At 40.9% G+C, this 23,442-nt stretch overlaps 3 protein-coding genes across 5 annotated transcripts in view; 1 reads left to right on the top strand and 2 right to left on the bottom strand.

Moving 5' to 3' along the window:
• Positions 1–4,424: 4,424 nt before the first annotated feature.
• Positions 4,425–10,742, bottom strand: prrt2 (proline-rich transmembrane protein 2). The gene is made up of 5 exons (XM_046069210.1): positions 10,529–10,742; positions 8,119–8,410; positions 7,648–7,943; positions 7,373–7,502; positions 4,425–6,415 (listed from the first exon to the last, which is right to left on the bottom strand). The coding sequence occupies exons 2-5, from the start codon at positions 8,345–8,347 to the stop codon at positions 6,399–6,401; spliced, it is 672 nt and encodes a 223-aa protein (XP_045925166.1). The 5' UTR covers positions 8,348–8,410; positions 10,529–10,742; the 3' UTR covers positions 4,425–6,398.
• A 395-nt stretch (positions 10,743–11,137) lies between these two features.
• Positions 11,138–18,894, bottom strand: kif22 (kinesin family member 22). Its single transcript, XM_046068262.1, has 13 exons — positions 18,734–18,894; positions 18,224–18,435; positions 17,987–18,114; positions 17,532–17,683; positions 16,699–16,908; positions 15,817–16,213; positions 15,325–15,439; positions 14,866–14,986; positions 13,068–13,248; positions 12,391–12,479; positions 11,898–12,098; positions 11,717–11,776; positions 11,138–11,321 (listed from the first exon to the last, which is right to left on the bottom strand). Exons 2-13 carry the CDS (start codon positions 18,409–18,411, stop codon positions 11,292–11,294), a joined length of 1,872 nt encoding a protein of 623 aa, XP_045924218.1. The 5' UTR covers positions 18,412–18,435; positions 18,734–18,894; the 3' UTR covers positions 11,138–11,291.
• Positions 18,895–19,175: 281 nt separating this feature from the next.
• The window catches only part of pagr1 (PAXIP1 associated glutamate-rich protein 1), a 6,210-nt gene continuing 1,943 nt past the window's right edge, over positions 19,176–23,442 (top strand). The window contains exons 1-2 of one of the 3 annotated variants that reach the window (XM_046068271.1): positions 19,176–19,434; positions 19,706–19,915. In XM_046068271.1, the coding sequence (XP_045924227.1) occupies positions 19,744–19,915 (172 nt within the window). In that variant the 5' untranslated portion in view covers positions 19,176–19,434; positions 19,706–19,743. The remainder of the gene's footprint in view (positions 19,435–19,705; positions 19,916–23,442) is intronic. The other 2 variants (XM_046068270.1, XM_046068269.1) reach the window with 2 other exon arrangements.

Genomic DNA, 23,442 nt, shown 5'->3' with positions numbered 1-23,442 from the left:
TTTTCACAAGCGTGTCTTTGTGTTTTAAAAATGCACTCATATTTTTCACCCCATATTTTCAAATTAATTCCTCTTTCCAAAATCCACAACAGTCCATCCAAGCATTAATTCACACTCATAATGATTGTGTTTCCAGCTCTAGTTCTCTTTGCAAATTAAGCAGGCCAATAGAACAGCATTGCCACAGGTCAGAATATCTCATTACGTTGTTATTTCCTATGCGGACTGACAGGATGATCATGATGCATCCGAACGCTGCCAAGCTGACTCACAGCCTCAGTGTTTATGTGACCCAGCTGGATAATCCCTGACCCACTTACTGCATCTGGATGTGACCCTGTCTGGTATGCTGAATCCCTTCCGAGCGGTACTCTACTGTATACCTACAATTAAATTAGCTGACAACAAAGAAAAATACCTTTCGCTGTCAAAATGTTAACATTGGTGAGGGGGAATTTGCTGTTGTCAGATGTTGTGAGTGCTGTCATATTTCTGCTAATATGGTGGATTTTTTTTCGCTGTGAGCTCCCGGAAATTCCCACATAAACAAGGTTTTCTTAAGAAAATGTATACACTGAATCATGTTTATTTTGTGTGTACAGTATTGTTGTATGTTCATTATTACAACAGAGCACTTTCTTCACTGGGAGCTGTGCATCTCTTTATTCCTTTTCAAGCCCAGGACTTTTATTTATTTCCATGTAACATATATAAGATTTTGTTCCCAGCAAATAATATTACACCGTGACATTAAAATTAGGACTGCAACTAATTTCTTCACTATTGATTAATCATTTAGTTTATAAATAATAAAGTAATGTGCCCATCATAGTTTCCTAGAAGCCAAGATGACGTCTCCAAAGTTTTGTCCAGCCAGCAGCCCAAAGCCCAAACAATCATTTTACTATAATGTAAGACAAGGAAAAGCAACAACTTGTTACATTTAACAAGCTGGAACAAGGTACTGTTTGGCATTTTTTAACCATGCTAGTAGTGCAAGGGCTTCACTTTGTGTTGAAAAGCGGTGAGGACATAGGGGCTCAGATTAGGGGTGTGAAGAGACACTTAGCTCATGAGACATCATGATAGGTGATATGAGATTCACAAGAACGAGAGGAAAACATCCATAAACATTGTTCTAAAGATATCCTCAGTTCCAAGATATATAAGTGTGGGGTTTGGATGGACCTCCCCCAGGAAATTTTGATCACTTTTAAACACATTTCCTGCATTCTGGTGAAAGTTTCTGAACCAATTTAAAATTTTTAAAAGTTTTTATTTATGTAAAAGGAAACACAAAATTCAGGTGGCACGTGACATTTCAAAATATATAAATATAATAGAATATAATGCAGTGCAGCTTTTGTCATGCTCACAGGGAGAGAACAGAAAACTTGGCCAAAAAGAAACTGTCAAGAAGTTGTTAAAGTTACTGATTGGTGCATGCACATTCTAGGGTCATTTTATAATCAGTAGCTTGTTTTGTTTTTTTTAAGCTTAATCTACTTTTTTGGGACAATGCACATTTGTTTCTTCTATATTTTAATTGCATTGCATGTTGTCTTAATATGGAAATAAACCTTCCTAAAAGCGTTTTCATTTGTTATTTAACTGCAAGCTACATTTCAGAATGTTTTTAAAAACAAAACAAATTATGCTTTAAAAAAAATGATGGGAACAAAATGAGCCATTTAAAAAAGTGGTGGGGACATGTCCCCAGCGTCCCCAGCGTAAATGACACCTATGTAGTAGCGTGACTCTCGTCATTCCACCTCTTTGACGGAAATATCTCAACAACATTGACAACTATTGGATAGATTGACAGCTGGAAGTTGTAAACATTCATGGTTCCCAGAGGACAAATCCTAACAGACTTGGTGATCCACTAACTTTTTCTCTAGCGCCATCAACAGGTCGACATTGTTATCGGTCCGATACTTTATTCACTATAATTGCAAACATTGAGAGAGACATTGCCTCATCTTCCACTGTTCTTTGTGTTTTGTGCTAGTTAGCAGATGTTAGCATGCTAACACGCTAAACTAAGATGGTACACATTGTCCCTGCTAAACATCAGCATTATAACATTTCATTATTGTGAAACTGTTAGCATGCTGATGTTAGCATTTAGCTCCAAGCACTGCTGTGTTTAAGAATAACCTTATTGCACGGCTGACTCTTGATTCTTGTAAAATGACTTAATTATCAAAATAGTTGCAGATTAATTTCCTGTCTTGGCTAATCAACTTCATGTCGCAATGCTGGTTTAAATAAATAGTATGATACTGTTAATCTGTCAGTCGGCTATTGTAGTGTAGAACACGCTACGACTTTTTATATACAGACTATGGTTAGTATACAGCTCAGGGGTGATTCTAGGATCAGACCTTTAGGGGTGCTCAGCGCCTGATGAGAATGAGCATCCATACAATTATCTTGCAAAAGTGTTAACTAATTGGTGGAGAGAATAAGTAGGCCTAATAGAGAGGAGCTGGTGCAGAGCGGAGTGGGTCAGTCAAGGGCGTCACTTTGTGTTGAAAAGTGGTGAGGACATAAGGGTTCAGATTAGGGGCGTGATGATACATTTGGGTCATGAGACGTGACAATGCCCCAGAACAAGACAAGAAGATCTTTAGTACTATTTGGATTAAATATTTGATGCTGAAATATATGTGAGGGGGGTCTGCGGGTCCTCCCCCAGAAGGTTTCGAGCATTAAATTCGTAATTTCCTGCATTCTGGAGACACTTTCTGCTCAAATTTACGGTGGAAATGTCTTTTTTTTTATATGAGGGAAAACTAAATGGCATTGCATGTTTTCTTTGTGCAAATCAACCTTTCTCAGAGATTTTTCATTTGTTAGTTAGCATCTCATGGTGCTATTTTTCAAAAAGTTTTTAACAACACTATAGCTATATAACTACACCTATAGGGTCAGTGGACCAGTTAGGGTCAGACAGCAATGTGGAGCTGTAGGCTGGTGTTTGCTCCCCCAGAGTTGGTGTTAAAAGTAGTTTTCTGTTGCTGATTGAGTTTAATTTGTCAGTATTATGTAATTGTTTAAAAAAATCTTTATTTGGTTGCACAGAATCTGTGAAGTAGGCCTAAAAAATATTTCTATAAGTATAATATTCTAACATTAAATAAAACTAATTTCATACCGTTTGCAGTGTTGCGCAGGAACTGTACTAATATCACTTTTCTCATTGTACTCATTTTCCAAGTAACTAGTAGTGTAACGGATTACCTATATCCAAAATATTTTTACAGTTACTAACTAAATTAACTAACCATCCTTGGCGTGAATGCGCGACTGGGCGGCAGGTCAGCTGCACTGGACCTGATGTTATTAAAGTCAGCTGTCATCCAACAAGCTAAAGTAAAGTAAAAGGATGAATGGAGAACGAGGGAGATGAACGTTCTTTTGCCCCCCTCTCTGTTGCACTTGTCACACAATCCTGGCTGAGTTCAGCCCTGACAAAATTTAGCAAATCGGTGCTAAAGGTTTTGGATTAAACTCCCCAGTTGGAAAGTGAACTCCTTCGATCGGCGCCGTTGAGCCAATCGGAATTCATCAAAAACGAGGATCAGTCCAAGTTGCGAGGGGCCGCTCGTATCCTCCCTCAATGTTGAAAATAGTGGTTTGGCCGACGGACACACAAACTGTTCTGCTGTAGCTGACCGATCGGCCAGCGTGGGTCGCGATCATTAGGGAAAACATTAGAAACTGAGAAATGTCAGTATTTAGGGACATTGAACCCGTTTAATGTAAGAAAAGCCATATGAAACTGTAGGTTAAGTGGTTCTCCCTTCTCTGACTTCTCCAAAATCTAACGTTAGAGGACAAAAAAAAAAAAAAATTAGCTGCTTCAACTCCCCTAACAATGGTCTCAAATCGCCACTGATAAAGCTGTTCAATACCGACAGTTTGGATGTAAAAATCTGCTATAAAAACACTTTCCTTTTTCTTTAAGATATTCCAAAGATGTTTTGCCCAGTCACTGTTCTCGTTCCGGATGCTCATAATTATAAAATAGGTATTATTGGTTGATCATGGCTTCTGAAAGGGATTTTAAATAAACCTCAGAGAAAATAATGAGAGATGTTTTGCTTTGATTTTGTTGAAGTCATCTGAGGCTTTAGTCCTCATTACAGCCGCTCATTTCCTTGGCTGGGGGCCTCTCCCTTCAGCATTTTGTTCTTCCTGCTGCCTCCGCTCTACTGCCTGATCCCTGCAGCTTACACTATCACAGTACAGACAACTACATTAACACTGCCCTATTTTTTTGCTCTCATCTGCTTCCTCTCACTTTCAACACTCATTCTTTCCCACAAAAACATAATCTCTTTAGTCTTTGCTACTGCCACTCTCTGTCCCTTCAGAACAACAAAAAAATCACGTTGCATGCATTGTCTTTATTATGAATGTGCTGCAGAAATATAATTTTCCAAGTGCCAACTTATCTTTGTCATTTTCAACTTCAATCATCATACATGAATAAAAATCAACAACATGCCAACATCCACAAAGATTATAGAAGCCTGGTGGTAATACAATGACTGTCAGGAGGCTAGCCGACGGTTTCTGTGTCTACGTTAGATCATAACTACTTAATGCTAACTCATATCGACTAGAGCATTATCACAATATTGAGATTTATATCTGCAGAATACATCAACTGTTGATTACAATTAAATTTACATTTTAAGTACTAACAGAGGGAAAAATGCCTAATTAATAATTACAGAAAACTGTCTGCAGGTGTGAGAAACTGTGGCCTTTCTGTACATAATTCATAATCCAGGATACAGTATATAAGGAGTTTTATCCATTCTTGATGAAACCAGGTTGTTTTAGATCACAGTGAGAATCACAGGTAGTTACAGATTAGAGGTAAGGTAAGGATACACACAAGATATACTGATGATAATAATAATAATAACAATAACAAAAACAACAACAACAACAATAATAAAGCAGATTTAAAAATGTGTTCTCCACAGTAGGCTACTGCTATTCATATCACCCATAAAACTATGCTCCCCTGAACCAGTGTTTTACAAATTAATTATCAAAAGACAGCATCCTCCTGTGTATGACAACAAAACAGACAAATATTCATGTTTTTGCTGTTTTAGGGGTTTTACAAGGGACAAAAATGCCACCATCTGTCTGGTTTGAAAGTACAGTCTACCTGTGGATCCAGACTGAGGCTACAACCACAACTTTGACTGCAATGACAATCAATTTAATTTGTTAACCAAATAGCAGATGCCCATATGCACACAATACTACCACCATCTGTCAATTGCAGCACAGCACTTTCAAGGGCATCACATTAAGAAATCTTTGTTTCAAAACAATGCTTTACAAACATTATCAAAAGGTAGTTTGAAGATGACAAAGTATAATTTGCTTCACTGTAAATTGAACGTTTGATGTATCTTGCTACAGTTTTTCTGTGTGAACATGAAGCCTTTTCTGGCTCACAGTGGTCAGTGGTGTCGAGCGGATATACAGTAAAGTTGCAGCAGAGTAAAAACACTTTTGATGTTTCTCTCTACAACAGGAATTCTGTGATCAGAGTAGGGTCTTTAGCAAGAAACTTTTTTTTGGCACATATTTTTCCTTGCAGTGATGACTGTGGCTTCTTCATAGACTTTCCATAATCCCTTCCCTTTTAGCACCCATAGCTAGTCCTCGGTAAGCCTCTTTTTCATCCTCTTTCACCACCAGTGCCCTCACTCTCAAACACAAGATGTATGGCAGGAGAACCACGCAGAGGAGAGTCTGAAACTAGCGGGCATACTATGATTGAAATTGTTTCTTCTCTGTGAGGGAATTGGATGTATTTCTGCTCTGTCATTTCCAAAGCAACACAAATCCCAGAGCCTCTCCACATATCCGGGGGGGTTTAACGGCAAGCTGATGCATCCTGTCGTCGGTGCAGTGAAGGATGGACTTGGCGGACATTTTGTTGGGACTGCTGGGAGGAAATCCTGCCTGTTTTACGTTCTGTAACCATCTCCACTGGTCTCCCCATTTTCTAGTCCACCTTGTCTGAATCAGTTCTGCAAGTGATGGGATTCTGGGAGAGTTTGTGTCTTTCAAGAGTGTGTTGACCAGAATACGAAGGGACTGATTAGACTGTCTCCTCCCTTCTCCATCTATCATGAGGTGGACAACCCCCCAACCCTGACTCAGAGCAGCAGCATTTGCATATTTTATTTTCTTCAGTTAGCAAGAGGGATTTATATGGATTACAGAAATACAAGTAAGCACTGTATATCGGGTGCATATTTGTCACACATCCAGGTAATGACTAGGCGGTAAAGACGGTGGTGCAGGTGCGGGCCAGATGGTCAGTTGCCTTATCCAGTTTCATCCTGGGATGAAACTCAGGTTTTCACATTTACTAAAAAAAGAAAAGGAAGCATATTAGTTGAAGAGCTATTCTGCAACTTAATATGGATGTATAAACTTTCACAGACCACAGAGGACAGTTATATCATGAGAAAAACAACGGGCGTTGAGTCCCAGAGCCCTTAAACTCAAGTTGCTCTTCCAGTCATTAAGTTAATTAGGACATCTCTTGGCTTAATGAGACCCAACAGGCTGCGACTGTGTGCACTCAAAAACAAAGTGCAGTTAAGTATTTGCTTGAACTGAAGTGAAAAGGCAAAAAATCATTTAACTGACTGGCCCTTCATGTATTCAAATAGACAGCACTGCAAAAGACAAATACTAGTCCCTCTCTTTACAAGTCACTAAAAAGTAATAATCACTGATGTTTTATCTTATCAGAATCCTTTATTTTATTTAGGTACAATAAATGTACATTTATTTGTCTTGTTGCGCGTCGACAAATCACACACTGACATACATTATATATGTATACATATGGTACATATAGACATACGGATTTCACGTTTTGTACAAGCAACAAGGTACAAGGCATATAACAGACTACGTATCACTCTACAGATACACACAGAAATCTGAGGCATGCAGTTGGTTACAGCTGGCGGCTGGAGGCCACCCGTGCAAATAAACGTCATGAAATGTAGATTTGACTGATGCAAATGTGATTAATGCGCTCTGATCTTTGTGTAGCGTTGACATAGTTCCTAAAGGTTAAAGTGCCGCTGTGTATAAAGACTATTGTTGGCATTTTAACTAGTGCAGTATTGTGCAAACATGGACGGTAATAACATCAGTGATTACAGTCAGATTGTGCTAACAGAGCTAAATAATATATTGTGATGGAATAAAAAAGCAACAGCAGCAGGGGGACGAATCAGCCCTGCGCAACTACACATGGGGTAATAAAAAGGTGAGGTTAAGGTTTAAAGGTCAGATTTGGGACACTCACTGGCCAGGTTGACAATGCAGGCGATGATAATGACCGTCCCTCCTACTAGTGACACCATCGAGAGCATCTTGGCAACACGTCCCAGGCGCACGGCGCCATCCAGGTTTCCCTGCTCAAGACTGTTCTTGGACTGAAGGAGAAGATTGAACCATCTGTTAACTTTGGTTTGATAATGATACTTAGTACTAAATAATAATGATGATACTAAACTACGTTTATTCAAAATATTAAAAAAAAGAAGACAAAAGAAGCCAGACAAAGGTTCCTGTTCTTACCATGATAGAGTAGACGAATCCCACTATGTTGATGGGCCAGACGGGGCAGAAGCAGGCAAGCACAGACAGGAAGAGGTAGTCTTTAACTTTGGTCCGGTCCAAAGGTGGGTTGGTAGCAATGCTGGAGTGGCGAGAAAGCGACGGCCTGGGCGAGAAGGCAGTGTAGGCGATGGAACTCGCTCTGCTCCCCTTCCTGGTCTTGCTGTGATGGGGGTAAGAGATGGAGTGTTGCCTTCTGGGAGGAGAGGAGATGACGGGAGAGGTGTTCTCTGCAGGCGCTGCGTGCATCCCATTACCTACACATTTGGGACGAAAAAGGCAAGGGCAAATGTTTGATACACTGGAAAGAGGCAAATGTGTGCATGCTCTCCCAGGAGCTCCTTCGTGCACTGGAATCTGACTTTCCCTGAGTGAGCTGACTAAGCGGTTGTATGGACTGCCCTTAATCAGAGGTCAACGTCAGTCACTTACTGTTCTTGAGCTTCTCGTTGATGACTATGACTAGCTCTCCTTTGGATTTGCTGCGAGGCGCCCTTGTGCTGGCCGGGCTGCCGCTGCTGTGGATGAGTTCTTCACCTCTGACTGGTGGGCATGGCTCGGAGACAGGAGCTTGGCTCAACAGAGCGCCCTCCTGGTCCAGCAGTGATGGTTGTTCCTCCCCTGGCCAAATGGCGGGACATGGCATCATGTTCACAGCCATGCTGACATCAAAATGAAGCCTCTGCGTGTGGTCCAGTCCTGTGTTTGCTGCCTGTAGTTACACCTGAGGGCCAGAAAATGGTTTTCACAGTCTTTGTTAACAGAAGCTGCTCTCTCCCATCTGCTTAGGGATTGTACAAAAATTCTTTGGGGGGGGGGGATTGAAAAGGAAGAGGATTGTTATTTCTTTTTTGGGATAAGAGGAGAGGGCCCTTTGACTTTTTCTAACCCAAAGTTACATTTTATTTCATTCTAAACAAAAGAAAATAAACATCAAATATCTACATAAAAAAGATGAATTGTGTGTGCTATAATAGGACAACAAGTCTTTATCAGGGGTTTATTCTCCTCATAAAAATCAACAAGGATCTAATAAGCTTAATGTGTAGTGTTGGGAAACCGAATAGACAAGGAACCTTTGTTTCTAGAAAGCGAGCTATATTTCACTAGTAGCTCATATTTATTCAGCATCTCAAAAGAAAGCAGTTTAAAATGTATAACAATGTTAAAGGTGGGGTATTCGATTCTGGAGAAATCCAGTACCATGACAAATACCATGTTACAGAGCAAACAAAGACACAGCAAGTAAGGTAACCAATGTTTGCTAGGTTGTGGGCTACCAAACTGTTGCTGCTAAGCCAGCACACCAATAGCAGGCAGATTTTCTTTAAGCGCACACACAGAACGGACAGCTAGCAGACCGTGAGGAGATATTTGCTGAATCTGACAAAAACAATGTGTACTAAATTAGAATCGCCTAACCCACCTTTAAGTCAGAGCTCTTGGTTCAAAAATATTTTGGGGTACATCATTGTGTTATGTTTTCATATTCTATTGTTTGATTCGAGTGCCATGTGAAATGTATTATTTATTCCATTAAAGTGGGAACTTCACTTATTTTATACATCAAAGTTTTTATTGTGTTTTCTTTTAAACAGATCTTGGGTAGTACTAATGTACACGTGAAAAAAAACTGTTTAAAGATATTTGTGGCTCCGGAGGGAGCTGTGCAAACTCTGCATTGGCTGCTACTAGCATAACACCAGAATCTGACTGAACTGTAGGTGAATTCTGGGTAAAGTAGGAGCCAGAGTTCCAAAAGGAATAAAAAACAGACAATATTTCTGGTTGTGCTTCAACTTCGATCACTTAACTGTCAAACATGATTCTGACAGTGTTACAGGAGTGCAATGGTAAATTGGGATTAAATTAAAATATATCACCTGAAATTCTTTATTGATAAGTTGTACAGTGCAGGGGACATTAAGAGATATTGGTGGGGAGGGCCAAGGGTCTCACTCTAATAGGAAATCAGGTCAGCTGAGTCAGTGAACTCTTTTAAGTCCCTTCTTAAAACATACTTTTATAGGAGAGCCTTTCCCGACCTTATTTGACTTTATTTTATCCCTTTTATTTTATTCTATTTTACTAATTTTATATTTATCTTAAACGTTTTCATGCTTTTATCTTGTATTGTTTTTGTATTATTGTTTTTTGGGAATTATTGTCTTTATACTTAAAGCACTTTGTAACTTGTTTTTGAAAAGTGCTCTATAAATAAAGATTATAATAACTTCCATACAGTCCCTAAATACATTCTGCTTTAGCCGATTTAGTTTGGATACAGGCTCGATATCATGATATCCTCTTTATAATACACTGACTTCGCTCACGGTAAACCGATAAAACACGAATGTCCCACTGTAAATCAGACCTCATGTGAGGGCATATTTAAATAGCAGACCTGTTCTCTCAGGTAATAAAAAAAAAAAAAAAAAAAGCAGGTCACAACGACATGAGGAGTACAAAGGCACGGCAGATGCAATCAGGTTCATGTGGAAACGATAGTAGCGGTCATAGTCGCCGCGCAGGTGTGTACATATCATCCTTCATGTGTAGCGTTAACTGGGTGGTTGTTGGCACAGAGCACAAAGGTAAAAGGATGAAGACAAAAGGACAAATGCGTGCGGTGGGGACATTAATTAGCCTGCTGCTAATTTGAAGTCAGTGGAGGTAGGCTGCTACATAAGCGCGGGGGGGGGCACATGGTGCTTGTATTGAATTCATGCATTTATAGCTAACTCATTGCATTGAAATACAATTCAGTGATTGACAATTCTGCATCACAGACGAATACACAGTCAAAAACAAAAAGGTGGCTATGAGCATTAATCAAACTGACCTTTTTTTAATCCAGCGCCTGTCTCAACACAGTCGGAGCGCCTCTGGCTTTGCCATCATGGAAACGTTATTCTCAAGGTGTAAAAATCAGCATCACACGCGACCGAACATCTCTACATGCGCGACGTGTTTGCAAACGTGCACACTTGTCTAAAATCCAAGAATGTCTTTATTTTATGTGAAGGCTGCAGGAGCGACTGTAGCGCCTTGTTCCAGCGCAGTGTGCTGGGATGGATGGGGAGTCTCCAGGGTGGATCACAGGGAGGAGGGGGTGGGGGGGTGGGGCAGTTTGTGTAATGAAAAGTGAAATCAACTAGACTACGTGATGTGGGGGGCGGGGGGGGCGTCCTCCTCCCCTCGTCTCCCAAAAAACAGCTCATAACACGGAATATTTATCCACAGAAGGAGCATGTCTGTGATAAAAATGTGTCGTCCTGTCCCTACCTCGCAGAAGACAACTGATCACAATTTGTGCCTCTGGTTTGAAAACCTAATTACTCCCCAGAGAAGGTGATTGATCTGAGATATGTATTCAGGGTAAGTAACAGTTGAGCCATTTGTGAAAGTGACCAGCAGATTCATTTATGATCATGAAATAAACACTCAAATATTCATTGTCATGAGAGACATTTACTAAAAAGTCACACTGCGCCATCAGCTGGAAGACAGTAGTAACTACAAAAATATCACAAAATCAAGCATAAAAGACAGATAAAAATCATATACATTACACATTGGTATAATAAAAAAAAAAAAATTAAAAATCATTTCCCCATGGCACTCAGGATGTTTGCCTGAAAAAAACAAAAAACACATTAGCGCAGACTTAAAAGCAAGACCATCTCTAAAGCTACATAATGTGCTAATACAAGCCATCCTCTTGCCTGAACAAGAGCCTACAGGCACGCTGCAGACACAATGGAGCTTTAAGCTAAATGCTAACATTTGCTACTTATCAAATATAAACTGCTAAGGCTGATGGGAATATCAACAGTTTTCTGACCTGATGATGGCGCTAGATTAAAAGTCACAGGATCTCTAAAGATACAGTGGAAAACATCTGTCTCAAACTAATTTCATGGCTAATAGTTTGAGATATTTTAATGAAGACCACAAATGTCAACCTTGTGGTGACCCATTCTGCTAACATGGCTACAAAAGTACAAATATTTCAGAAAATGTGGCTTACCTTCATGAAGGAGGAAAACCTCTTTTCTGTCATACCCTCAACTTTTCCCAGATCTTCTAACTGCAAAACAAATCATACATAAAGTCACCACAAGTAAAGCCTCTCCAGAAAGGACAAGGTATGGTTGTGGGTTGAGTTACATGCTAAAACATGATCTCAGCGCTACGTTTTCTCTAACAACCTTTGTGAAGTGACCATGGATCTCTCTCCAGCCCAAGATGAGCTTTGCCTTCTTGTCACCGATCTGCTGCAGACCCTTCAGCTCTTTGAGGGAGCCGGTGTTGAGAACCTGCAGGATTTTATGTCTGGACTGCTCCAGCACCGATGTGTCGAGTTGGGACTCCCAGCCATTCGTATTAATGTTCTCTTTACCATCTGGAGGCTGAGAGAGAAATACAATATAAAAGTTTTAAAAGAAAAGATGATCTGACCATTTCTGGCATTTTACACAATTATAGAAAATATAAAGTACATGAAATTCCATTTTAACTGTTAACATCCATTTGTCCATACTGGCCTGAGAAGGAGGCCAATTTTGACCTAATAAATGTGAGATCTTGCAGTGTCTGTAGTAAAAACAAATTGAAGCTAATGCACGTCAGCTTGTTTCTGATGCTTGCAATTCTGCAGATGTGTCAAGCTAAGCACAGCCCAGTCAAGGCTCGGATGCTGACCTCAACCTGGTCTGGAAGCTTTTCTTTTTTGACGCAGACGGACTGTTTTTTGACGATCGCAAGCTGCTGAAGTGGCTGGAGCTGGGACACTGGTTGGAAGGAAACACAATGTTAACTGAAGTGCATTTAATGATACAAATTACAACAATGTCTTTACAGGGAAATATTCTCAAATTTTGAATTGAAACGGTCCAAAGTTTTTACATTTTGGGTTTTAGTGCCATTTCAAAGCCAAACGCATGAGACAGGTACTGGGGAGTAATCTGGCTCACTCAAACTGCAGAGGGGTGTAAAAATAATTCCACCTCATCGTCATTTGATATATTCTGACTCCGGTATTGTAGACTGAGTTCTTGTATCACATTGCAGCTCATCAACAGCTCCAGTGATTCAACATGACAGAATTATTGAGTGACTACTCTTTAGGAAAGCATGAAAATCAGGGGGGGGGTTATCCAAGGTCACCCCCCCCCATAGCACTCTCATTCAACAGCAATTTAAACACTGTAGTATCTGATACTTCTATAGTCTTAATATGGTGGTTCTTTGCATTCTTTTCCACTGGATTATAGGAGTCTAACATTGCAGTCTTCTTGTTAGACTGTCAGCTAAATTCCTACAACTTTAACTTAAATGTGAATAAGTAAGAAATCACACAACTAGCATTTCTGACTGACCTTGAAGGGGTTGGACCACAGCCTGCTGCTTATTGGGTTTTGTGGCAATTGAGTGTTTTCTATGCAGGGGAGCCAGGTTGTTCTTGAAGTCAGGCTCCTGTTTGGCACCAGGCTTTCCTCCAGCCAGGCGGCTGAATAGCATTGCCTTGCTTTCAAACTCCTTTTGCTTTTCTTTGAGCTCCTGGGGGGGGGGTAAAGAAATAAAGAAAATAGTGGTGACATGGATATTTGAGCCTATCGGTATATAAAGATCCAACCTTAACAGCATCGGGTAAATCACATACAGAAGACACAAAAAAGGGTGTTTCCATCAGTCTAGGATTCTTGCATCTTTGATAGAAAAGAGACACGCGTTTGATCCCTTAATGAACGACGCAATGCCATATTTGGCAGTTTTATTTTCACCGCAGGTGAATGACTTTGCATATCCTGAATCGGGGAACATAGAGGCTGTTTACACCTGGCATTAAAATGTATTTTGGGTGATCAGATTGTGATCGGGTAGCACTTGACCACATGAAAGTACATGTCTAAATGCACCGAGACACAGGACAGATTGTGATCCAATCAGCGAAACTACCTCTGTAGGTGGTCAGGGACACCGTGACCGCATGGATGCAAATGCGTTGTCTATCCACATACAACAACTACTTGGGCTGAAATATCTACTGGTCACAGTCTTCTGCAAATAAAATCCAAAAGTCTGACAGTGCAGACAGGAGCCTAGACAGTGTGTCCAGTCAGTGTTGTGCATAAATGTGCTCAAACAGTGCCAATTATTGATCATGCTCAGGTTTTTGGTGAACTGATCGTGTTCGTTTGTGAACGTGAACTAGGGCTGGGCAATAAATCAATAATGGAAATTATCGTAATTTGAATCACAAATGAATTAACTCTTTTCTATCAAGATATTTATTCTGTTGAGGAAAAGGGACTGAAATGCATTTTTCCACTTGCATATTTGTTGTTTTGAATGTGAAGTGATCCACTGTTTGATACCAGGCTGCTTTTTGGCATCAAGTGTTTGTCATGTTCTGACCATAAAGAAAAGTTTAAAAGCACAATTAACCATCTGGTTTCTTGAGCAGCAAATAATCACCCTTATAATAAAAATGATTAAATAATGATTTAACTATGTTGGTCCATACTGGCCAGCCCTCACTCATACACTGCTGTGTTAAACAAGATAAACTACTAAAACAACAGAAAAGTGTAATTTACACATAAAGAAAAGGTAGCAAGAAAACGATGCCAGATCGAACTTGAGTTTCACTTTCACTTTCCGGCCGAGCTAATACACAGGCTAAAGAGAGGTAAACATGGATAATCCATAGAGGAAAACTATTTACGGTGAAAGACAGAGGCCTACTTTAGAAATGAGAGGTGGATGTGATGTAGGCTACAGCTGTTTGAGCTAGACAGAACGGATCTTCCTCCAACCATTTTAACATGCGTCTCCCAATTTTGCAGCCACGACTGACGATGCAGCCAGACGTCAACGTCTGCAGCTAACGTAAACATAACATGAGTTATATTAATGGTGGGGTCTCGCATTGTCAATTACTTAAAGAAAATCATACAAATACATGCTAATTAGGCGTTTTAGGTTACTGTGGGTGACAATTTCTCCACCAGCCTTAAATGTACCATCTGTAAATTTAATACCTACAGCAAATTTACGGTAAATTTAAGACCTTAATGTTAATTTCCCTGATTTCAATTTAAGACCTTTTAAGGAGCAGCGGGAACCCTGCAGTCATGCAAGTAGATAAACCCAAGTTCTCATGTGTGTTTTCACCTGGATCTCCTTGCGAGACTGGGCCACATCTTTCAGCATGTCGAGTCTATCTTTGTCCTGGCAGTTCATCATCAGCTTCTCCAGAGCTATAAGTCTGTCCATCACAGATGGTTCTGACAGGCTGAAAGAGATGCACACAAGCAAATCAAGGCAGAGAAAAAGTAGGTAGACAACGGGGGGGGGGGGGGGGGGGGGGGGGGGTTTGGTCAAAGTCAAATGGTGAACCAGGCTCAAACAACTCTAGTCGACGAGATAAAAGCCCAGACAGAGACTTGAAGACCTGATGAAAGACAGCAAGAAAGCAATGCTTGCATCTCAGATCCCAGAAGTCACAGCAGCCGATGGGAGCAATGCAGAGAGTTTGATATGGCAGCTTTGGGCGGATGCACACGCATTGTTTTCACAGTCAAACATCACAGTTGTAAGTCTGATAAATAATCAGTCTGTGTGGTTTTTAACCTCTGAAGTGCAGAGGGCGAGGAACCATCTTGTTCCGTTTTCCTCTCCTCTTTTTGCCTCTTCTGTGGCAGAGTGCCAGAACCGCATGCCTCATGGTTCTCTCTGGGCCGCTTCACTGGAGATAGAGGCAGAAGGGAAATTAACAATTTAGTATTCAGCGCACTCAAGCAACATTGTATGTGGGATTCTCTAGTGAAAAGCAAATTCAGAAGAAGATGGCACAGCATCAGCTAAGACTGCACTGCCTAAATTAAAGCGAAGGAAGAGCAGCATCAGGAATGTATTTAAGACAATGCATCTAATTAGCAAACGTAAATGTTAAAATGACATCCATCATGCCCAGAGACAGCTGGCTCTTTACTCTTAGTCATCATCCTCTGGGATGTGACACAGGTGCCCCCTATTGGCCTTCCTCTCCTCTGCCCGTTACATTTCTTTCTATACTTATAAGCACTCTGAAAGAAAAAGCTATCAACTCAGTTTCCCCCTCACCTGGCAGTACAGGCACAGCCACAGTTTCACGGGTGAAGGGCTTGTTCACAATGAGCTTGGATTTGGCAGCAAAGTTGAGTGCACTGAAGGTATCAAAATAATATTTGTACTCTGGCGCAATGTTGGTGATCATGACAGCGTGTGCCGAGCCGCCCAGAGAGTCCTGTAGCAGCCGTGTCAGTTTACTGTCTCTGTATGGTACACGGACGGCAGTGCCGGAGTTAAGGGAGTCCACCACTTTGCTGAGAGTGAAGAGAGACAGGTTGATGGCACCACTCTCCTTCAGACGGATGCCCTGGTTGCCAGTGCGGCGGTTGTCCTCAGAACCAGCCAGATCTACCAAATACAGCTTTCCTGTCTGTTGTCTGTGGGGCAGTGCAAGCTGAGTTCGTACAACCTAGATCATTGAGATTAAGATTTGAAAAGGGGCAATAACAGAGGTCAGACATGATGCAGAAACAGGTAGGAGAAGAAAGAAATGAATAGTTGTGAGGCAAGGCCAGGCAGCAAAAGCTTTCAATTGATCATAAACATGGCACATTAATTATTCAGAGATACAAGGAAAGTAAGAATTTAGAAAAATAGGACAAAGTCAGTGGAAAAAAAAAAAAAAAAAAAAGGACAGGACACACTTGTTTGTTTCTCTCGCAGAATCCTCCCAAAAAGCCCAGGGGATGCTAATGGGAGTGTTACAAGAGAATTGATTTCAGCACCAGCTACCAAATCCTGGCCTACTGCTCAGAGGCCACAACCTGTTTAAGATGCTGTTCGACTATCCACTGGAGACCCACGCACAGGCAAGTTCAGTGAACAAAAGAGAGCAACTCTCAAAGAGAATTATAAAATGAACAGTTTTCTCAGAGTTAATCATACATATCAAACCTTGATGAGAAGGATAGCGTGGCTACGGCTGGAGCGCTGGTTTAGTTTGGTAGAAGCTGTAGTACGATTGAGGCTGGCAGGGACAAAGTGTTTGTCAAAATCTGAGAAGGAGGAGATTGTTGTGTGAGTGAGGCCGGGGATAAGGATGTTCTTGTCCTTGTCCTCTCTGATAGGCAAATCCTGGGAGCCGGGTGATAGAAGATCTAGCACCTGAGAGAAAAGAAAGAACGAAGCATTGATGGACTGCACAACTTCAAACATAAAATGGCACTTGACTAAATAACCAACGAATCTTTAAAACTGCAAAAATATTTATAAAAAAAAAAAACTACTGGATGAAAGACAACCAACAATCGAAGCAGCACAGAGCTGTATGGAATAGGTGTTAAAGTTTGTAAAAGTGAAAAGTTTAGGGACATTGTTGGGGAGTACAGTTATGAGAAGGGTTTTAATAAAATAAATAAAGGAGTGGTTATAGAATAGAGAGATGAGCAGTCGAGATGAAGAACTCTGTGCTGATGTTTATGGAATGTATTAGTAGTTGGACAACTGAGGCTGGTTTTGACTTCGTCATTTACATGATCAATAGTTTGGTTTCCATAAAAATAATGGAAACTCCCTTTGGGCTGGACTTTTTCACTTTGCAAATTTATTACATGCACAAAAAAAAAAATATAACACTCAATAAAGGAGAGGGAAAAGCCAAGAAGCATATGACTTCTTTAAACAAGGTCTTTTGAACTACTGGTGAAAACCTTATCTCACTTCCTTGACTATGGACAGAAAGCAAGAAACTACTGGCTCACAGTAAACTGTATATAGTCAGTTCATACCTTCTCGTTGTAAATTTCCAAATAAGACATGCCAATGCTGTAGTTCCATCCTTCATCTTCATCCTTAGCTTTGACCAGACTGAAGACCTCACGGACAGCCCGGGGGATCACGCCTGGCTGCTCTGAACTGCCCAACATTGTGTGCGTCTTACCTATGAAAGAGGACGTGAAAAGTTAGCAGAGGGGAAAAAAATAAATTAGGAGACAGAGCAATCTACGTACAAATGAGTGAACTTTAAAAGCAGATTGTCTCAAAGACAAAAACAGGCAAGTGCTTAACAAAACATCAAAATGTATATAATCTGATAAATTCAGAATATAAGTTGTAGGGGTTCACACATGTAAGCCCATCTCAAATCCAACTTTTCACATACATTTATACTATAAGTGTTTAGTGGAAATTGGACTGAATGTAACTTCATTACAGTCCATAATTTGCAAATGTAATAGCATACCAGCTCCTGTTGGTCCATAGGTAAAGACACTGGCATTTTGTCCTTTCAGTATGTGTGGTAGAATGGGCTTCACTGATGAGAGGAAAACCTCTTGCTGTGTTGTTTGTTCACCATGAAAAACATCGAAGCTGAAACAACATCCACAACACTTAGATTTTATTGTTAGACAATAATTAGATATATTAACAATACATCATTCAGAAATTATGAGAGTTCAATTATGCTGAGGACACTGACTGGTATTTGACCGATTCTGTAGCATTCCTCCAGTTAACTATCTCCAAGTTCTTTGAGTCCAAGCCTCTGACACAGGGTCCTTCGCCTTTCTCATCTTGATTGCCCATATAGGGCCGCAGACGAACCGCTACCCGAACCGTGGACGTCTTCTTGTTTCCTCCATCTGGTAAGGCCACACGCTGAGCCATGTTTGAGCCCTTAAAAACAAAGGCCTGGATAAAAACATTAGCCAAGTTAGCAGAGCATAACGTTTAAGTGCGTAAAATAGCAGTTTAATAACAGACGAGCTTAAGGTTAGATTTAAATTACATTTCGATTTCCCCCAAACAAGCATTGTAGCAGTGAACGATAGTTTATTAACGATGGCTTTAAGACACGTTAACACATATTTAACAAGCTAATTTAGCTACTGTCATGCTAAAGCTAACGTTACTTCTCAAACTAACGTTACCAAGATTAGTTACTCCGTTAACGAGTGTTTCACATTACTAATGTTTGGTTAGTACTTACCGATATTGTTTTTGGACACCTTCTAGAAAACTTTTGCTATCCTCAAAACTTCACTTTCAGCAACATTGCGAACACCGTCTTTTAACAATGGCGGTCGAGCCTACACCTAACCGAACACTTTTCAAACGAGGAGCGCTGCAACCGGAAACGGCAATTAACCAATCAGAAACACTGGCGCCTATTTGACGTCTACCGTCCTTATTTAGAATATGTACTCATTGAAACCGAATATAGAAGTCAACAATATGCTATATAACCATATATAAACATTATTACACATTTTAAAATAAGCAAGTAGCGTGAATAGAGAGGCAAAATATGTTTGTTAAAATTCCGCCCGTTGTGCACTCAGCCCTGTTTGCGATTGCGCAATGCGCAGGAAGTCGTGCCAACAGTAGATCTCCACCGCACACACCGGAACTGGTGTCTGTTATCCGCGCAGTCGGTGGATTATCCATGTGATGTTTAATCGGTGGGAATGCACAGTGTAGCAGAACCTAACATAACGTCACACACACAGTTCTTCTAGTTCAAAATGGCGCTATGTTTATGTCTCTACATAATCGTGTATTATCCCTAGCAAGTCTCATGGAGCGCTTTGATGATTTTATTCACTGGGAAAGATAATTGGAAGTAACATTTCGCTACAACGCCAGCGACCCACGATAATCCGGACATTCGGTAATGACAATTTAAGGCACGTATGTTATCTAATTGTACTTTACTGTTTAGAAATAGCAGACTGTTAACTTAGGCCTGGCGTTAGCTAGCTAGTTAAGTCAAATAAGGACAAGATTACGTTTAATTCGTGGCTTTGTTGTCTGCTCAGCAAAGTTAACTGCTATCGTTACCTGTTAAACGTTATAGGTATGACATTACTCTTGGCTAACGTTAGCTCTCTTACCTCACATGCCTTTGGTTAACTTACTTGTAACTAAAATGTCTTTTTTTCATAATGCTCCTGTTTGACAGATCTGTGGCTATAAAGTTCACCAGCAGCAGCAGGAAGGATGCAGGCTGAGGCCACAGACTCTTCACTGAGAGAGGGCTTAGAGGCTCTGGGTGTGAAGGACACAGAAAAACCTGCAGCAGGCAAAGAGGAGCAAGAGGGCAACACAGAGCAACAGGACACGGAGATGACTGCTGCCACAGAGGAGGACTCAACAAACAAGGATGAAAAGGGTAACTCCATTAAGAAACAAATAGTCAAAGAGGGAAATTTTGAATCTTGAAAGCACACATAGTAGGCATGAAGTTTTAGAAATAGCGAAAAGTTCCCTATACAGATGAACTGATTAATATCTGACAAAAAACAGAATGAGTAATGTAGGGAAGAAAAGTAAGGGATTAATGCTAAATGTTAAGAAGGCTATCATTGCATTTAAGTAACATTTAAGTAAGTATGTAGGTCAGGTATAAGATGTGTGTTAAAGTCAAGGAAAGAGGTGCAAAGAGTAGACAATATAGGACAATGGGATTGCTGCATAAAAATGATGTATAAGCAATTTTACAGTAGGTAAATATCAATGAGGTGTAAGTTAAGAGATATTTCTAACTGAGGCCTTTCATTCAACATTAACTGTTTAAGAAGTATTTTTTACTAAAAAAATAAAACAGAATAGAAGTAGAATCAAGGACAAACTGACAATTGTTTTGATGTAAGGAAGTATTACTCAGTATTTGGCACAAGTCTCCTTAGAATTAAAAGTTTATCTAATTTTGGTACACTACTAAACATCACATATGAAGTATTCCTTCAGTTAAATCCTCCTGGTTTCTTACTTTTGAGCATATGAATTTGTTCAAACGATGTGTAATAATTCTTGTTTTGACTTTTGTTTTCTTTCACCAATAGTTTTGAATTATTTGTTATTTTTTATCTAATATTTGACATGTAATATATGTAATAATGTACAGAGTTGTATATGCAACTACCACAATTATCTATTACTACTTGATATCAGAATCCGAATCAGAAGGAGCTTTATTGTCAAGTAGTGTTTTACACATACGAGGAATTTGCTGTGATGATAAGGTGCTACACGTAGACAAACACACAGCTGACATAAATAAATGTAGAAATATATAAATATGGAATGGAAGAACAACGTTGCAGATATATATATGTCCATTATTCTGGGTCTGTGCCATGCAGAAGTAACGTATCGGAAGATAATATTGTGTACATATAAATATATAAACTGACAACATAAAAATATACAACAACAAAGATCTACAATCAACAACAAATATGTGCAACGTGCCAGGTCTGTGCCTGACAAGAGATGAAACAGTATTTACATGTGCAGAGACATTTGTATCATTTGCAAGGGGGGAGTGTCAGTGGGGGACCCGGGCCTTGTTAATGAGGCTGGTTGCAGACGGGTAGAAGCTGTTTTTGTGGTGAGAGGTTTTGGTCCTGATGGACCGCAGCCTCCTGCCAGAGGGGAGAGTCTGAAACAGTTTGTGTCTGTGGTGGGAGGAGTCAGCTGCAATCTTTCCTGCACGCCTCAGAGTCCTGGAGGCGTGCAGGTCCAGAAGAGAAGGAAGATTGCAGCCAATCACCTTCTCAGCAGAGCGAGCGATACGCTGCAGCCTGCCCTTGTCCCTGGCAGTGGCAGCAGCGTACCAGATGGTGATGGAGGAGGTGAGGACGGACTCAATGATGGCGGTGTAGAAGTGCACCATCATTGTCTTTGGAAGGCTGAACTTCTTCAGCTGCCGCAGGAAGTACATCCTCTGCTGGGCCTTTTTGATGATGGAGGTGATGTTCAGTTCCCACTTGAGGTCCTGGGAGATGATGGTGCCCAGGAAGCGGAAGGAGTCCAGAGTGGTGACAGGGGAGTCACACAGGATGATGGGGGAGGGTGCGGCTGTGCTCCTTCTAAAATCCACGACCATCTCCACTGTCTTCTGAGCATTGAGCTCCAGACTGTTCTGGCTGCATCAGGTCACCAGATGGTCAATCTCCCACCTGTAGGAGGACTCATCCCCACCTGAGATGAGCCCAATGAGGGTGGTGTCGTCCGCAAACTTCAGGAGCTTGACAGACTGGTGACTGGAGGATCTGGTGTTGTTGGTCCTGGAATCAGAGACATGTTTTCCCAGCTTCACGTGCTGCTTCCTGTCCGTCAGGAAGTCTGTGATCCACTTGCAGGTGGAGTCAGGCACGCTCAGCTGGGAGAGTTTGTCCTGCAGCAGGGCCGGGATGATGGTGTTGAAAGCAGAGCTGAAATCCACAAACAGGATCCTGGCGTGGGTTCCTGGGGAGTCCAGGTGCTGGAGGATGAAGTGAATGGCCACGTTTACTGCATCATCTACAGACCTGTTGGCTCTGTTGGCAAACTGTAGGGGGTCCAGGAGTGGGTCTATGATGGATTGTAGGTGGGACAACACAAGGCGTTCAAAGGACTTCATAACCACAGAGGTCAGGGCGACGGGTCTGTAGTCGTTTAGTCCTGTAGTCCTTGGTTAAATATACAGTGCCTTGCGAAAGTATTCGGCCCCCTTGAACTTTTCGACCTTTTGCCACATTTCAAGCTTCAAACATAAAGATATAAAATAATTTTTTTGTAATTTTTTGTGAAGAATCAACAACAAGTGGGACACAATTATGAAGTGGAACGAAATTTATTGGATATTTCAAACCTTTTTAACAAATAAAAAAACTGAAAAATTGGGCGTTCAAAATTATTCAGCCCCTTTACTTTCAGTGCAGCAAACTCTCTCCAGAAGTTCAGTGAGGATCTCTGAATGATCCAATGTTGACCTAAATGACTAATGATGATAAATAGAATCCACCTGTGTGAAATCAAGTCTCCGTATAAATGCACCTGCTCTGTGATAGTCTCAGAGGTCCGTTTAAAGCGCAGAGAGCATCATGAAGAACAAGGAACACACCAGGCAGGTCCGAGATACTGTTGTGGAGAAGTTTAAAGCCGGATTTGGATACAAAAAGATTTCGCAAGCTTTAAACATCCCAAGGAGCACTGTGCAAGCGATAATACTGAAATGGAAGGAGTATCAGACCACTGCAACTCTACAAAGACCCGGCCTTCCCTTTTAAACTTTCAGCTCATACAAGGAGAAGACTGATCAGAGACGCAGCCAAGAGGCCCATGATCACTCTGGATGAACTGCAGAGATCTACAGCTGAGGTGGGAGACTCTGTCCATAGGACAACAATCAGTCGTATACTGCACAAATCTGGCCTTTATGGAAGAGTGGCAAGAAGAAAGCCATTTCTTAAAGATATCCATAAAAAGTCTCGTTTAAAGTTTGCCACAAGCCACCTGGGAGACACACCAAACATGTGGAAGAAGGTGCTCTGGTCAGATGAAACCAAAATCGAACGTTTTGGCAACAATGCAAAACATTATGTTTGGCGTAAAGACAACACAGCTCATCACCCTGAACACACCATCCCCACTGTCAAACATGGTGGTGGCAGCATCATGGTTTGGGCCTGCTTTTCTTCAGCAGGGACAGGGAAGATGGTTAAAATTGATGGGAAGATGGATGGAGCCAAATACAGGACCATTCTGGAAGAAAACCTGATGGAGTCTGCAAAAGACCTGAGACTGGGACGGAGATTTGTCTTCCAACAAGACAATGATCCAAAACATAAAGCAAAATCTACACTGGAATGGTTCACAAATAAACATCTCCAGGTGTTAGAATGGCCAAGTCAAAGTCCAGACCTGAATCCA

This window comes from Micropterus dolomieu, linkage group LG14 (assembly GCF_021292245.1).
Source record: "Micropterus dolomieu isolate WLL.071019.BEF.003 ecotype Adirondacks linkage group LG14, ASM2129224v1, whole genome shotgun sequence".
NCBI classification, from domain to species: domain Eukaryota; kingdom Metazoa; phylum Chordata; class Actinopteri; order Centrarchiformes; family Centrarchidae; genus Micropterus; species Micropterus dolomieu.
The sequence above is the reverse complement of the archived record's forward strand: the minus strand, read 5'-3'. Positions and strand labels throughout refer to the sequence as shown.